This window comes from Aphidius gifuensis, linkage group LG5 (assembly GCF_014905175.1).
Source record: "Aphidius gifuensis isolate YNYX2018 linkage group LG5, ASM1490517v1, whole genome shotgun sequence".
Classification (NCBI taxonomy): domain Eukaryota; kingdom Metazoa; phylum Arthropoda; class Insecta; order Hymenoptera; family Braconidae; genus Aphidius; species Aphidius gifuensis.
The window spans coordinates 1,730,022-1,746,887 of record NC_057792.1 but is presented as its reverse complement, the minus strand read 5'-3'; the positions used below and the strand labels follow the sequence as shown (position 1 = coordinate 1,746,887).

The window sequence follows — 16,866 nt, the reverse complement described above, 5'->3', positions numbered from 1 at the left end:
TAATTATCCCATAAATTAATAAAAAATAAAAAAATTATATTTTTATTAATTAAAAAATTCTACAACGAACAAAGACATTCAGAAAATTAATTCAACAATTTAAATCGTTTTTTTTTTTAAAGGGTTATTTTTAATTATTTAAATTGAACAAAAAAAAAAATTAAAAGAATTTTATTTTCGGTACATTTCTTCGGCAACAATATACATTTTTTTTTTTAAAGATCTCTTGAGATTAAGGGTCATCCACTCGCCGAATTCTCAAGACAAAAGGGTTACATGAAACTTGCATTACAAAATGTATTATCACACACACTCCAATATAAAAAATGTATATATACATTGATAAATTCGCAAACGCACTGTTCTTTATCATTATATTTTTTATCTTGCACAAACACTTAGAGGTTCATGGTGAATGTTCAAAGAGAGAAGAGAGGAGAGCCTCAAGCCCAAATGACTCGATGCTTTTATCCAGTATACACGATTATCCCGTCAGCAATTTTTTTTTTTTTACCCTACCAAGGTATATTATACATTTGGATATACAGCGTAAATTTAAACATATATATAAATGAAACTTTACGTATATTGGTTTGAGGGCGAAGACAACCCAACAATTTTACCGTTTGAAAATTACAGCAAAGAGAACCGCGGTATTTCAGTTAAAACCCATGCCAATTTGAAATTTTTTTTTTAATTTTTATTTCTTTTTATTAATTACCTTTTATATATTTTTTATTTATATATATATCAAGTAAAATTATAAAATTTTTATATTTAAAATTTAAATTTAACGTAATTATAAAATTAATATTTCTTTTTTTAAATTTTTCAGCTGTATCTCGAATGGCGGGTCCACGTGTAACGAGATGACAGAGCTTCAGCCGTCCCCAACGGCATATCGTGGCCAGGATGATACCCTAGGTACACCCTCATGCACGCAAAATAACAACGGAATAAAATATTCAGGCCAAACGCATCAATGTGGAACAAAAAATTATAAAAACATCAATATTTATCCTCAAGATAATTATCATAAACAACAATCCAGTTGTAATACAACATTAAATAAAAATAATCATCAATATCATCGTAATAATAATAATTGTCATGATAATATTAATATACAAAATGATCATAATAATATTGATCACAATGATGGATATAAAAAAAATACACCTGGTTATAAAAATGACAGCGGGTAAGCTTTGAATTAATTTTTTTTCTCTCTCAAACCACTAATTTTTTTAATTTTGTAATTAACCTTTTTTTTTCATTTCGTTGCTAGATCTTTTCGTTGTTAATATTATTATTATTTTTGAATTTCAAGGCAACAGTTGGTTGTTGTATTTATAAAGTAGTATTTTGTAAAAAAAATTTTTAAAAAATTACACAGTTGTTTGTATGTCAATGTCCAATGATCATTAATTTTTGTTAAATAATTTTTAGAATCTATTATTTTTGTTACCTAATTTTTTTGTTTGTCAATTTTGTATATATAATTATTGCGTATGTTGTTTATGCTTGTTTTTTAATATTGATTAATGGAATATAGTGACATGATGATGAAGGAATTATCAAACTCGGTTATGACCAATTGGCCTAAATTAAAAAAAATTTAATTGTCATGGCTTTTTTTTTGTTTGATAAATGAAAAACAAAATAGTAGTAATTTAATTTAATTTTGTTATATATTTTTTTGTTTTTAGATACAGTGAAAGTATTGGATTCGATAGTTTCAGTCTTACTCTCAATGAAAGGGACTCGTCTTCGCCACCACCAACACCACCAGTGCGCGACGCATCAAGTCTCAAGGGCGTCTGTTACGGTCCAGGTCACGAGAAATATCCGTCCTGGCCGAGTGCATCAGAGTGTAATTATGATGATGAACAACATAATAATAAAAATGGCTCACACAGATCAAAGTCCTGGACAGATCATACAAATTATCCCAAGGAAAAACCACAACAATACACAAGACCATCAATTATTAAAAGACCAAATCCAACATTTACACAACAGGTAATTAATTATTATAAATTTATACAAATATTCTTACCAATAATACATTGTTGACAGTTATTGTCGCCAAAAAAAAATAACGAAAATATATATTAATATTACAAAAGTGAAAATAAAAAATTGTCATAATACTGTGATTAATTTAAATGACCCTGTAACACTGTAACTACTGTGTTTATTTATTATTTAAATATTGTTATTGTTTATGTTTTGGTTTTGGTTATTTATTATTCATTATTATTATTCTTTTTTTTTTTTTTTGTGAAAGTCCGAAGAGACTTAAATGAGATTGAATTCCAGTGAGTTGGGAAAGTAAGACAGACGACTCTCAACTTACTCAAAGACAATTAATCACCACTCCCACATTTACCTTTTTTTTTTTTTTTTTTAATTTTTTTTTAATTTTTCTCTTATTATTGCGGCACTTACTGACGTCATTTTTTTGACTGCAACAGAAGTCAGTTAAGCAATGAAAAATCATTTATTTAAAATATAATTAAAAATAAAAATAAAAAATTTTTATTTGCCAAAGTAGATCAAGTCGCTCAGGGTGTTATCAAAAAACAAACACGGATACATATTAATGTCTTATATCAATTTTTATATCTTTAATATTATTTTTTAAAAAAATGTATTTTCTGTAAAATAATGTAATTTATGTATGTTTATTTAAAAGCTCAAGACGGTGATGGAAAGATGTGAGAAAATACCAAGCGAGACATTTGAATCACGTGGCCTGGAGGATAACCAACAGCAACAAAAACAACCAAGACTATGGCCTCGTGTTGATCGCGAGGGTAAATCAATTGGTGATGCTGAGTATGTTGTTCCATCACCACCAGAACATGAACAAGAACAACCAGGTCAAACACTTAGTCATGCAGATCTTGAGGCATATGTCAGGAGTTATCAGGATCCATCCCAAGTAAATATTTTATATTTTATTATTTATTTCAAAAAAATCATAACATTTTTTTTATATTTTTTAATATTTATTTAATGAAAAAAAGGTTGATATTTATCGAGAATCTACATTGACTCAGGCTGGACTTGAAGAGTACACAAGAGTTCAACATTCACAACAAGCAAGCTATGCACAATCAGAGGGTTATCATAGTTATGTATCTAGTGTTGATTCAACAACAACAACACCATTTCTTGATAGGTATTTTTTAAAACTAGAATTTATTCTTTCAACAAAAAAAAACAACTCTATAATTATTATTCATTTGAATTTTAATCAAATAATTATTGCAGATTACGAAGGGACAGTGAAGCAGCTGCACAAAGACCATCAACATGGATTGATACATCACGTGAAGGACGTGATAGTGTTGTAACAACATCATCAAATGGTTCAGCATCAAGTAGTGAAACACTTAAATGGCATGGTTCAATGTCTGATGTTAGTTTATCATCTGGTTTACGTCAAGTAACATCTGATAATAATTGGCAACACAAGTCATTATCTGATGTAACAATAAATTCAAATATAAATAATAGTAATAAAAAAATTAATTATTCAGATAAATGGCCTGGATCAATGTGTGATGTTAGTAAAAATATAATTAAAAATAATGATAAATGGCAAATAAATATAAATGATCGTAATTTTAAACAAAATACAAATAGAATTAATTCACAAGGTGTTATTAATCATTGTTCATCAGTCAATGATGTTTGTAATTTATCTGATAGTAATAATTTAAAATGGCAAGAGTCAAATATCGACATTAATAATGATGATGATGTCGATGATGATAATAGTAATAGTAATAATAATAATAGTAATAATACTGGTCAAATAAATTCACCAATTATAAAACTTCAACAAAAACAACAACAACAACCACAACAAGAACAACAACAAGATGATTGGAATAATATAAATGATTCAATGTCTGATGTTAGTCAAACAAATATATCAATTAATAATAATAATAATAATAATAATAGTAAACAACTTATTGCACATTCAGCAAGAGTACAAACACCACAACGTCATCATTCAGAGAGTGTATTATATCTTGATAGAGAAAGAAATAAAAGAAAACTTTATCCAATATCAACAACACAAATACAAGATAATAATAATACAATAAAACAATCATCACCACCACAAATAAATTTATCTGTTGCTGATAGAATAAATGAACTTGAAAAACAACAACAAATGAAATATACATATTTAGATCCAGATAAACGTCATCGTGTATCTGATCCAACATTAAAAGCAATACAAAAAAAAGCATTATTATCATTTTATGAAAGACATCATCATCATAATCAATCATCATCATCATGGCGTTCAGAACCATATTTATTACAATCATCAAACAATAATAATAATCAAAATTATCAATTATCATTGACTCAACAATCAACATCATCATTATCATCATCTTCATCATCAACATCATCATCACCACCACCACCACAACCACCACCAAGACCAAGAGCATTATCATCAAGACGTGCATCATCTGCATCTGATTATGCTAATGGTACATGGCGTGATAATAAAATAAATCATAATAGTAATAATAATATATTAATGAGCAACAGTAGCAATAATAATAATAATATTAATAATGATTTGAAATTACCAAAACATCAGCATAGTAATTCATGTGGTTCATTGTCAATGGATTTACATGGTAGTGTTGTTATGGGACCAACAATTAAAATTGATAATTGGGTACCTGAAAGACCACCTAAAAAACCACATTTACGAAATGTATTTAATACAAATATTAATAATGAACGTTTACCATCACCAGATTTACCACCACCATCACCACCAACTGTTACTGTTAATGAAGTATTAAATTGTGATGAACCATTACCACCACCACCACCACCAGAAATAAATCATTACAATGAAATGGATAATAATCATAATACCAATGAAAATACAATAATAAGAAAATCAAAAAAAAATATATATGATAATAATTATTGTAAAACAACATTTAATGATGATAATAATGATTATTTAAAAAATAATAATGTTAGTAGAATTGGTAGATCAAGTTTACGTTATCCATCTGGTCAAAAATTAACAATAAATAATGGATATTTAAGAAGAAGTGTTGATGATAAAAATTCAACAAGACCACCAGCAATATTACCAGATTTATTAACATCAAAAAAATATGATGATTGTGGACATCAAAAAGCATCACCACAAGTACCAGTTGAAATTAAATTAACAAGACATGAATCAATGCGTAATAATATTAAAAATAATGATAATTATTTATTTAAAAATTATAATAAACCACAACCACAAGTACCAATTATAAATAAAACAAATTACATGTCGTCATTAACATCTGAGACAATGAAATCACAAAAATATCATGATTCAATTGGTGGTAATGGTGGTTTTAATGTTGGTAATAAAGTTAGAACATCATATGAAGCTAATTCAAAATTAATACACGAAGGTAGTCCACAAAAATATCATGAACCACCAAAATATATACAGCCAAGAAATTATTTTGCATTACCACCAAAATATATTGATGCACCAGTATCAAGAACAGATAATAAAAATAATGATAATTATTTATCTGGATTATCAACGAGTTCAACATCACCACCGCCACCACCACCACCATTGCCACCACCATTAGCACCAAGACAAAATACACCAGGTAGAAAATCACTGCCACCACCACCACCAAGACCTGCACCACCTCCACAAAATATTCAATCACTCCAGGGGTAAGTTTAACATCTTTTACATATTACATTTATTTATATATAGATGATTTTTCTTCTTGTTTTTTTTATCGAGAAATATTTATACGAGAAAATAAAATAAAAAAATATTGTGATAAGTTGAAGCTGGTTACTGATACATGTTTTGCCTGGAGGTTAATATATATTTCTTTTGGTTAAAATAACGAAGGATCACCCCCACTGAATGATTATTTATTTCTCAGTGAGACAAAATTTATGTGATTATTCTGAAACCAATTAGAATATGTACAATATTTTTTTATGATTTTTATTTATTTTAATATTAATTTTTAAAAAATTTTATTCCTCAAAGATGTATTGGTTGAAAAAAAAAAAAAAAAGAAATTTTATATCTTAATTGAAATTTAATTTACTTGCAACAAATTTTAATTGCATTGCTAATGATGGAAAGACAAATAGCTATTTAACAGTTAATAAAAAATAAAAATAACAGTTTCGAATTTATTTGATGAAAAAAGCTCAATTTACAAATACAATCTTGTTCGATGCATATTTAAAGCTTGTCATCCTTGAAGTCATCGAAATTTTCAACTTTAAATTGCTCCATTTTTTAAACAAAACATTAAAGTTTCTTTCTTTTTTTTTTTTTCATTGATCAATCATCATAGTTGTGGATGAAATTTCGACTAGTTAATTTTTGTTTAAATAATAAACCATTAACATGTAAATTTATTTAAAACAAGTAAAATATTGATGCAAAATAATTTGCTATTATGAAGACGACAAAATTATTGCTAATAATTTCGACAAATAAACAATAAATTATCTCCAAGTGCAAAAAATAATATAGATAAATTATTATTTAAAAATATGAATAATAAAAGTTTGAAGAAATTTTTATTACATCTGTAAAGGAGTAATTAAAATGTCTTAAAATTTATATTTGCATATATTTCTGTATTATTACTTGAATATTTTATGCAATTAAAATTGCCAATCAGGGGTCAATGAGTATCAACTGGAGTGTATTAAAGTTACAGTTAACGTCGGTTACATCAATGAACGGATGTTAATCCTTTTTATCTCTTTTTTATTTATTTTTTTTCTTTTTCAATACTGATAGAATAGATGCGTTTAAATAGTTTGAGTCTAAGAACAATTGGTCAATAATGATTTCACTGTCGTGTTAATTTGTTTTTTTTTTTTTTCGATTCTTTAATCCTCTGTTTTTCGCGAAAGGGGGTAAAAATACGATTGAGTTGTCTTTTTCTTCTTCGTCGTCGTTTGGCAAAGTTAGATGGATCGTGATCGTTGAGGGAACAGATGCAGGATGTAGTAAATGATCTCCACGGGACGATGAATCTTTTCACCTTTTCTTTTGTTTCCTCCTCGCTCTGATTGAAAATATACCTAACTTATTCCAAGCTAAATGTATGCAACGCTCCAGCGCTATTTTAAAGTGTACAAAAATTCACCTTCTTCTTCAACATTATCATTTTTTATTTTTTTTTCATGCACTGTTGATAAAAATGAATTAACATTATATTTAAAATAAAAATAATTTCGTTTTTATTATTCTTTCGATATCATTAACAAATAAAAATATTTGCATTCATAAAAAAATATCAAAATTATTAACAATTTAAATTCTTTTTCAAATTAAATTAATTTTTTTTCTCTCCATTGTTCATTTATTCATCAAATTTAATTTAAATTTCATAACTTTTTTTTTAAATTTTATTTTCTTTTATAAATTTTTCGAGTTAAAAATAGATTCATAAATTTTTGTCTATCTATTATTAGTTTCTTTGACCGACTCAAAAAAAATAATAAGAAAAAAAAAAAAGTGTATCTCAATTAAAATGAAAATGAGAAAAATAAACAGTAGAGTGTTAGAGAGTAAAAAAAAAAAAAAAATAAATCAAAAATAATAATTCATGCATCAGTTAACCACAATGATTGATGAATATATTTTTTTTTTGATTATTAAAAAATAATCATCTAACCATACATCAATAAGATATTAAAAATGAATTTATAAATTTACAAAACTACAATTATGAAAGATCAAAAAAAAGTCTATATAGAGTTTAAAATTATAATTTATTTTTACCTTCAACAGTTATTGTAAATATTATACAAGTTAAAAATAATTTTAAAAATGCACCTGTATGACCCTGAAGAGCCCAACACACTCCCCCATTTGTCCACCTGACAATAATTTTATTTAAAATTTTTCATTTAAAATAAAAATACAAATAAAAAGCTAAATAATTTAATGAAAAAGATAGTATTTTAAAAGGAGTACTTTAAACAATTTTTGTTTTTTCTTCTGTATTGTTTAACTACTTGACACAAATTTTTTTATAATTGTTTTTAAATTAAAAAATAAATATATCAATTGGTTTTAAAGTGCCTTTAAACAATGTGACACCGGAGACGAGCTCTAGAGAACACAAAATAATAATAATTATTGTTGTTATTGTTGTTAAATAAAACGGTATATCACAGTGGCAAGAAACCTCCTTGATTTTTGTACTTGCAAGGACTGAGAATATTGTTGTTCATGTTCAAAACATCGTTGTCACATTGAAGGCATACAACCGTTAGCTCAGCATGTGCCCCGCTATGAAAAAAAAAATTTTAAATTATATAAATATAGCTAGAAAATAATAAAAATTGACATAGAAAAATAAAATAAGTTATAATAAATAGAAAAAATATATTTTACAATAAATATTTCGAATGACGTATTGTGAATTGTAAAGAAAAATATAAAAAAAAATTTCATAAAAATCATGATAGATAAAAAAAAGGATGTATTTTTCATTTTATTTTTACAAAAGCTTGCTTATATTCAAATTCTGAATTGCTGCAATTTGCAAACAAGATATTATTTCTTCCTGGTTTTATAAAATTTACTTGGGGGAATGTAGGAAGTCGATGATTTTCCATCGATTCAACTGACAGATATTGATTGAGATAGAAAAAAAAAAAAAAATATAGGAATTCTTTTAAATAATTGATAAATGACAATTTTTTTTTTGCAAAGTTTATATTATATTTATTTTTATTTAATATTATTTTACACTCTGGGTCAAGTTTATTATCCCGCAAACTTGAGTCATAAATGTCTTGATTCCATTTTGAGATAAAGCATTTGTAAGAAGAAGAAAAACCTCATGAGAGAATATATTACCATTTTTATTATAATAAAATTAACACAGTTTAAAATTTTTTTTTTCATATTAATTTTCTATTTATAGAAAACATAGATATTTTTTAATATTATTTTTCGCGAGTTTTATTTTCTTGGTAATAAATGTCAAGTTGACGATGATGTGGAATATTGGAATAAGTTGAGTTGAGACAAGATGATCGTGTGACAGACCGGAATAACATCGACAACTTGGTTTTCTTGTCTTTGATGTGTATGATGTTACCACAGCAATGTTAGCGGTCTATTCAGTGCTTTCTTTAATCTCCAATGACTTGAAATTATAAAAAATATATATATCAGTATCGACATTTAATCATCCAACAAGAAACTCATTTTTTTTTTCGTTTATTTTTACAATTTTTTTATTTGTTATTTCTAAAACAAATGGGGTGGTCTTTGCTTTTACAACTTGTCAATCTATTAATACACACTGACATTTAACGCCTTTGATCATCCATTTAATTATTTATTTTTTAAATAAAAATTATTTATCCAATAATTATTTTAAATATTAAACAAACACTGTGTTCAACTTTCAGCCAGAATTTTTTATCAAATCATTTCGTTTTTTTTTTTCTTTTCTTTTTTGGTTTCTTAAAAATAAATTTATCATTTTTTATGACTCATAATGCTCGTATTATTCATCAACGATATTCTTTGATATCACTTGGTTATTGTTATTTATATAAAAAAAATAAAAATGATAATTAAAAAAAAACTTGATAAACAGTATTAATTAAAAATAAAAAAAACTTGATAAACAATATATTCATCTTTTGACTGAAATAAAATTTATAATGTTAAATCATTTTTATATTTAACATTTTTCTAAATTTTATATTTGTTCTAAATTTTTATTTTAATATTCTTCTGAATAAATCAAATGAAAAAAATATATTTCTATTCAAATTTTAACTATAAACTTTTGTGTTTTTTTCTTTCGGTTTCTTTTTTTTTTTAAATGGCTATTTTCAATTTTAAATATTTTTCAATTTGAATTTTTTTTTGTTAATTATTTTTTATCATGTCTTTATTCGTCGTAATATATTTATTACCCGGTGAATATATTTTTTCCCCACTCATCAGAGTCAAAGACACTTGGAGCGCTTGCGTCGCCTCCGGCACTCTCCTAGTCACCTCAAAATTGCTTCTGCTCACTCAGTTGACAGCACCAGCATTGCTCGCACACTCTACTCCAAAAATTTAAAAAATATAAAAAAAATTTCATTATCAATTAATTTTTAAAAATCATAAAATCTTAAATTAAAAATTACGTAAATGTCTTCTTTGATTAAAAGTCAATTTTTCGATATCTGCAAATCACAATATTTATGGATTTATGTGACAAAAGTTTCTTAATATCATTAAAAATAATTAAAGCAAAAAAGTGTGTGCCTGTGAATTTATTCAAGTGATATGATCCAAATAATAAAATTAATATAATTTTTAAATAATCATATATATATATTTGTTTTTAAATAATTTACAAAAATTAATAATTTGACAAATGTTGAGTTTAAGTGTTCATAATTTAGTTGGAAGTTTAAACACAATGGTTTTTGGCAATAATAAATTTCGTATAAGAAGGTAAAATTAATAATAAATACATTGTAAATTTATTTTTTTAAATAATAGGTATATTTTGTTTGGCTAAATTATATTTTTAAAAAAGAAAAAAAGAAATAGTTTAAGATGAGATTTTTTTCTTTTCTAAAAAACAATTCCCTGGAGGGATTTTCATGGTCACCTTAGTGTTTATTTTATTTTTTTTTTGTGAAAAATCAAAGAGGTTTACTTGTATTCTGTGAAATCAATATCAATCTTGACTTAATGAGAGAGTAATGACGTTTTGTAAATTTTTTTTCGAGAGACAAGTTCTTTATTTTTGTCAAGTTAAAAAAGATATTTTTCATCCATATTGAACAATAGAAAACATGACACTTTGTCGTTACTTTGGATGAATACAAAAACCGTGACACGGATCCTACAATTCTTGAAATTTTATTTTCAAAAGAAAATTAGAAAAAAAAAAAACTTAAAACCCTATAGAATTTGACGACCCTGCGCCCATCAATGCGTGACGAATCATTAAATTATAGGTATTACTTTTTTTACCCCAAATAATTTTTAACACCAGTATAATATTATTTTATGACATCACTCATTGCACTGTGTTATCATTACAAAAAAAAATAAGAAAAAAACTGTCTTTTCTCTTGTTTCCTTTGTATCGTAAAAAAATAAATTTTCTTCATTTAAATTATTTCCATAGAATTATAATAATAAAGATGATGATAAAAAAAATCATTGTTAAACATTATATGATACACAATGATTTAGAGATCCAAAAGACCTTCGATAAATTTAAAATTTATGTCTCGTGAATTCTTGTTATCAATAAATCAATCATGGAAAAAATAATATCTGTTTTATTGAAATTAAACGAAATACATGTTGTCTCTTTAAATATAAATAAAATATATATTTTTTTTAACTGTAAAATATGGCTTATTAAATAAATAATTAAATTAATTATATTGATAATTTTTAAAATATTTTTTAAAATAATAAATCAATTTTTTTTCTTTTCGATTTTTGGTTATTGTGATTCATCAATATATATTTATCAATGATTCAATTATTTAATACAGTCACCATTACATAATATGATAATTTAACCGGCAATTTTTTCATGTTGTTAATGTTGTTATTCTATTTTTAAATATCAATCAATCACAATCTTCTGTGTGTCTCAACAGATCAATAGATCTCAATAATAAATTAATTTCCTTAAAAAAAAAAAAATTCCACAACTTTGCAGAATAAATAACAGCAAATAAAAACAACAACAAATCATTGAATAAAAAAATTTTCCATAAAATATTTAAATACATCATTAAAAATAATATTTTCCTTTATTATTTTATTTTTTTTTTCATATTATTTTTTGCTATTTTGATTTGAAAAAAATAAAAAATTATTAACTTGAGTAATGATATAGTAGGCGATTCATTTAATTTATTTAATTAAATATAAATTTGGTATTAAATATATGCAAGTTGTATTGCATGAAATTAAATGTCGTGTGTAGGTTTTAAAATGAAAGATTGACATGGAATAAATATATATTGAACAAAGCATGGGAAAAAATATAATATATAAAAAAATCCAATTGATTGAGACATACACTTTATCAATTATTTCAACTATTATTATTATTTTTAATTATAAATAAATTGTATATGGATTTTATTTAAATGATAAATATTGTAGTTTCATTTTGCTGGCAAGGACATTTTGTTTATTTTATATTTATCGATATTAATATTTAACAAGTTGTGGGATTAATAACTCGTATCAATTTCAATTGTTATTTATCATTTAATTAATAATACAAAGTGTCAACTTTATTTTTCAACTTTCATAGATGCAAATTTAATTGTAAAAAATATAGCAATATTTTATTTATTTCATGTGGGTTGAGGGTTATTCAGAAACACCCAGGTCAGTTGCATCGATGTTTCATTTAAAATAAAACTAATTACATCAACCTTGAATCACAAAAAAAAATAATAAATTAAAATGACAGTCATTTAAATTGATATGAATTTTTTTTTTTTTTTTTTTAATAAATTAAAAAAAGATTATAATCAACAATAATATATAAATGAAAAATTTTATTATAGATAAAAATTTAAATTTTTAAAATTACCAATTTAAAATGTAATTTAAATTTTTTTTTTACTTTTTTTTTGTTCATTATTTTGCGCAGTTGTAACACACATGTGCACATGTCTTGGCTGTTTAATTTTAGACAATATGCTCTGAAACCTCGTGTGTCTGGTAATTTAAAAAAAAAAAATATTCAAAAAAAAAAAAAAAGGCGCGTCAAAATTCTTTAGCTGTAAATTCCAACAAGGTGGTGCTTTAAAAAAAATTAATAAATTTATCCTGGTAATTAATAATTTAAAAATAAGTTAAAAAACTTGTTTAAAAAATTTTCTAGGTATTTTATATTGTATAATTAATAATATCAAATGCAGAGTTCATTAAAACTAACCAGCTATTTTTTTGTTGTCTCTAATACTTGAAGAAAAATGTTGAAATAATAACAAGATAAATTATAATTAAATTTTTATATTAATTATAAAAATTAATTGATTTATTTGTTTACATAATATTTAAATATTTTTGATTATTAATAAAAAATATAGTATGAAAATTATTTAATACCATCAGAATTGAAATATTTAATTAACAGGAAAATTTATTAAAATTTACTAGTGTCACAGTTCTTTGTTATTAGCATGGAATGCCGATGAAATTATCTCGAGTAATTGTCAGGAAGAAAAAAAAATTGTAAAAAAAATTGACTTCTTAGACGGCAAAAGAGTAAATTAGTAGGATAAAATTCAATGGAAAATAAAAATAAATCTTTATCAATATTATTTTTTTAAATATACTCCTTTATTATTTTAAATTATAATTATATATATTTTTTTAACAATTAAATTCATTCTTACAAACGTCATTCGTTTTATTATTTGTTTTTTTTTTTTTTTATTCTTTATCAGTTATAAAACAAGACGAAGATGGTTTATTCTAAAACTTGATATTTTTTTTCTTCTTCTTGTTGACTTTTGTCCACAATAAAATTCCTTGTCGCAAACGTAAATGAATGTACAAATGTTGATCGACATTGTGGTGTGTAGAATGCATATTTAACATCTGTTCATGCAGCTGGTTGGACAGGTGAATAACCCACTTTTTTGTTATTTAAAAAATTATTATTTTTTTCATTATATTTTCTTGGGTATTTTTGCAATACCATTATTACCGGTCGATTACTTTACCACTAAATTTTTATGGTTTTTAAAAGGAAGTATAACATCATCCTTAATTCACCACGTTTATGTAATATTTTTTAAAATATTTTTGAGAACAACTAAAATTTATAGTTTAAAAAAAAAACAATATATTTACTATTGAATTTTTTTAAAAACTATATATTAAAATCGAATAATTTTGTAAAATCGTGAAATAAATTTATCTGTAATTTTGATGTTTTTTTTTAGAAGATAATTTTTAAACTTTATACGTGTTTTTTTATATGAATTTTCATAAAAGTAGAGTACTAAATTGGAACACTGAAAATTGAATTTATAGAATGTCTTGTAGATAATATTTTATTTCAATAAAAATAATAGAAATTGAACCCTTAAATTTGAAAATAAATTAGTTACTTAAATATTTTTAAAAAATATACAAAATAAATGAGAAAATATTTTTAAATAAATGCAATTAAAAATTCATATTGAAAATAAAGAAAATTTCATAAAACAATTAAGCCAATGTCATTAAATAACTTGGCAAAAATTAGGTCAATAAAAATAGCAATGAAAGTGTCGGTTGTCATTTGATTTTCTTCACGATTTCTCGTCTATCAAAACGGCCAATCGAAATTCATGATATCTTGATCTCGATATAATTTCACTTAAAACACCATCACGGTTATAGTATTATTTGTTTTTTTTTATATATCCACTTGATCATTTATAGAAAAATTCTCCCATAGAAAGTAAAATCAATTTAAAAAAAAATAAAAATCATCGAGTGTCATCTTAAATTTACTTTCTTTAATAGAAAAAAAAATAAAAATATCAATGACTAAATATAAGCTGATAAACAAATAAATTTTTTGCATATTTTATTGATAAAAATAAAATAAACTTTTCCTTTCTTTCTCATCATGATGATCGTGTAATACTCGTCTTGAAAATTATAATCTTACAATGAAAAGTGAATTTTATCTAAGAGTTCTATAGACTGTAAAAATAAAAATAAAATAATAAATGATAGACAAGGATATAGAATAGTAATTTAGCAAAAAAAAGAGGTGATAAATGTATATTAAAATTAAAAAAAAAAAAAAATTGTGCGAGACTATATGGAGTCATGGATGAGTGAACATTTCTCGTGGCGTCTCGAGCAATTAGCTATTTACGATCTATCGCATTCCTATCGTCTACACTTTAACCACACACACATTTACAAATATATTATATATACATTTTGTTTATTATATTTCTATCTTTATTTCACATATATTATTATTTTTTTATTTTTAAATAAACTCTTTTTTTTATTCATTTTTTTATAAATATATAAATTTTTTTCTTGAAATAAAAATATTTCTTTTTTCTTGAATTTATTTATTTATATTTTTATGCATTTAATTTTTAGTTTAGTATATAGTAACGTATATTTTTTCCAGCTTTGACTAGCTATTATCATCATCATTATCATCATCGTCATTTTTGACTTATCATATTCTCGTAATCAGCCAACCGAAGAGAATGAAAATGCATCTTTAACAAATTTAATATAAATATTTTTTTATAAATTATTTTTTTATATTTTTTTATTTAATGTTTATTTATTTTTTAACAACAATTGATTATTTATTTGGTATATTAATATTATTATTGATAAAATATGATTAAAAAAAAAATCTGATAAAATAATCAACGATAATTTATATTAAAAATATTTTTGCTTTTTTATAATCAATTTTTTTTTTTAATTAAAACTTTGTCATTATATTTTTTTTTTTACACGTTCTTTATCGTAATTAATTTTTGCCTTTGATGATTATATTTATTAATTATTCGAGCGTTATCTAACTCTTTTTTTTTTTTCTATTTAAATTCTTTTAGTTTGACCTTGTTTTTTGTAATTTAAATAATTTTTTTTACTTTGTTTATATTTTTGGCGTGAGAAAAATGAGTAGGTTTTTTTTTATCAACTTGGCTACGCTTATCAGCCCGTATAGTCAACTTTTATTATCACATATACCCCTTTGTTTAATTTACACGTTTTTTTTATTTTTAATTTGAATAAATAGTTATTTAGATTTTTTTTTTTTTTTCATTTTTAAATGGAAAAAAAATTATTAGAAAATGTAGCTGTGTATTTATAATTTTTTTTATTATTATTAAATTATAATTTTATATATTGTATGGGTTTTGAAAAATTTGTGATGGAAATGATGTGTATTGTAATTAAAGTTGTTGAACAACAGTGCATATTTACGAAGGCCGTTTCTTACCTCATTCACATCATCTCAGCGCACAGTAACTTTTCATGTTTATATAGTTGTATATAATAAATAAATATAAAGAGAAGAATTTTTAAAGCCCGAGGAAACATATAAATACACGTACATATATTTCCGACATTTATAAACACTTGTGATAGTGTAGGTGAGACAGATAAGATGATTTAAACAACAACTTAAATAAATAGCTAGAAAATAAAAATACATTCAAATATAATATTCCAATTTTTATTATAAATAAATGAAAAATATTTTTAAAAATTTATCCATCTAAAAATATATAAATCAATCAATATCAATATAAAAATAATTCCTCAAAATACAAATCAAAAAGTAATAAAAAAAAAAAAAATTATATTTTGTCTTATTTTTCGATAAAAAATTTTTAAAATTAATTTTTTTTTTTTATTTTTAAATCAAAAAATATATAATGTTTAGATAAACTTTATAGACGACCTTTTAAATATTTTTTTATTATTATTATTTAAAAATTTTTAATGTCTAAAAAAAAAAAATTCTAATCAAGTTTGCTCCACTTTCGTTTTTTTTTCCTGTTTCTTTTAGATTTTTTTTTTTATTTCTTTGCGATTCTTTGTAAATTTATGTATTCACGTGAATAAAGTTCAGACAGACAAGAAACGCGTCTTGATTTTTTTTATGACACGTTATTTATTTTATTTATATCTTATATATTTTTTTTTTTTTTTTCATACAGTGTATATGGGTTGACAACGTTATACGGATTTTACGAGGTTGTATGTTATGGGTTTGTTAAGATCTCGTTTCACTCTTGACACAG

General features: G+C 23.6%; 1 protein-coding gene across 2 annotated transcripts in view; it reads left to right on the top strand.

The window, feature by feature from the left end:
* LOC122856721 (protein Shroom) overlaps nt 1-16,866 on the top strand; it is a 77,976-nt gene that overhangs the window by 52,539 nt on the left and 8,571 nt on the right. The window contains exons 3-7 of one of the 2 annotated variants that reach the window (XM_044158505.1): nt 836-1,201; nt 1,710-2,022; nt 2,699-2,947; nt 3,066-3,187; nt 3,280-5,751. In XM_044158505.1, coding sequence (XP_044014440.1) covers nt 836-1,201; nt 1,710-2,022; nt 2,699-2,947; nt 3,066-3,187; nt 3,280-5,751 — 3,522 coding nt within the window. Of the gene's footprint in view, nt 1-835; nt 1,202-1,709; nt 2,023-2,698; nt 2,948-3,032; nt 3,188-3,279; nt 5,752-16,866 lie in introns of both variants that reach the window. The other variant, XM_044158504.1, reaches the window with a different exon arrangement.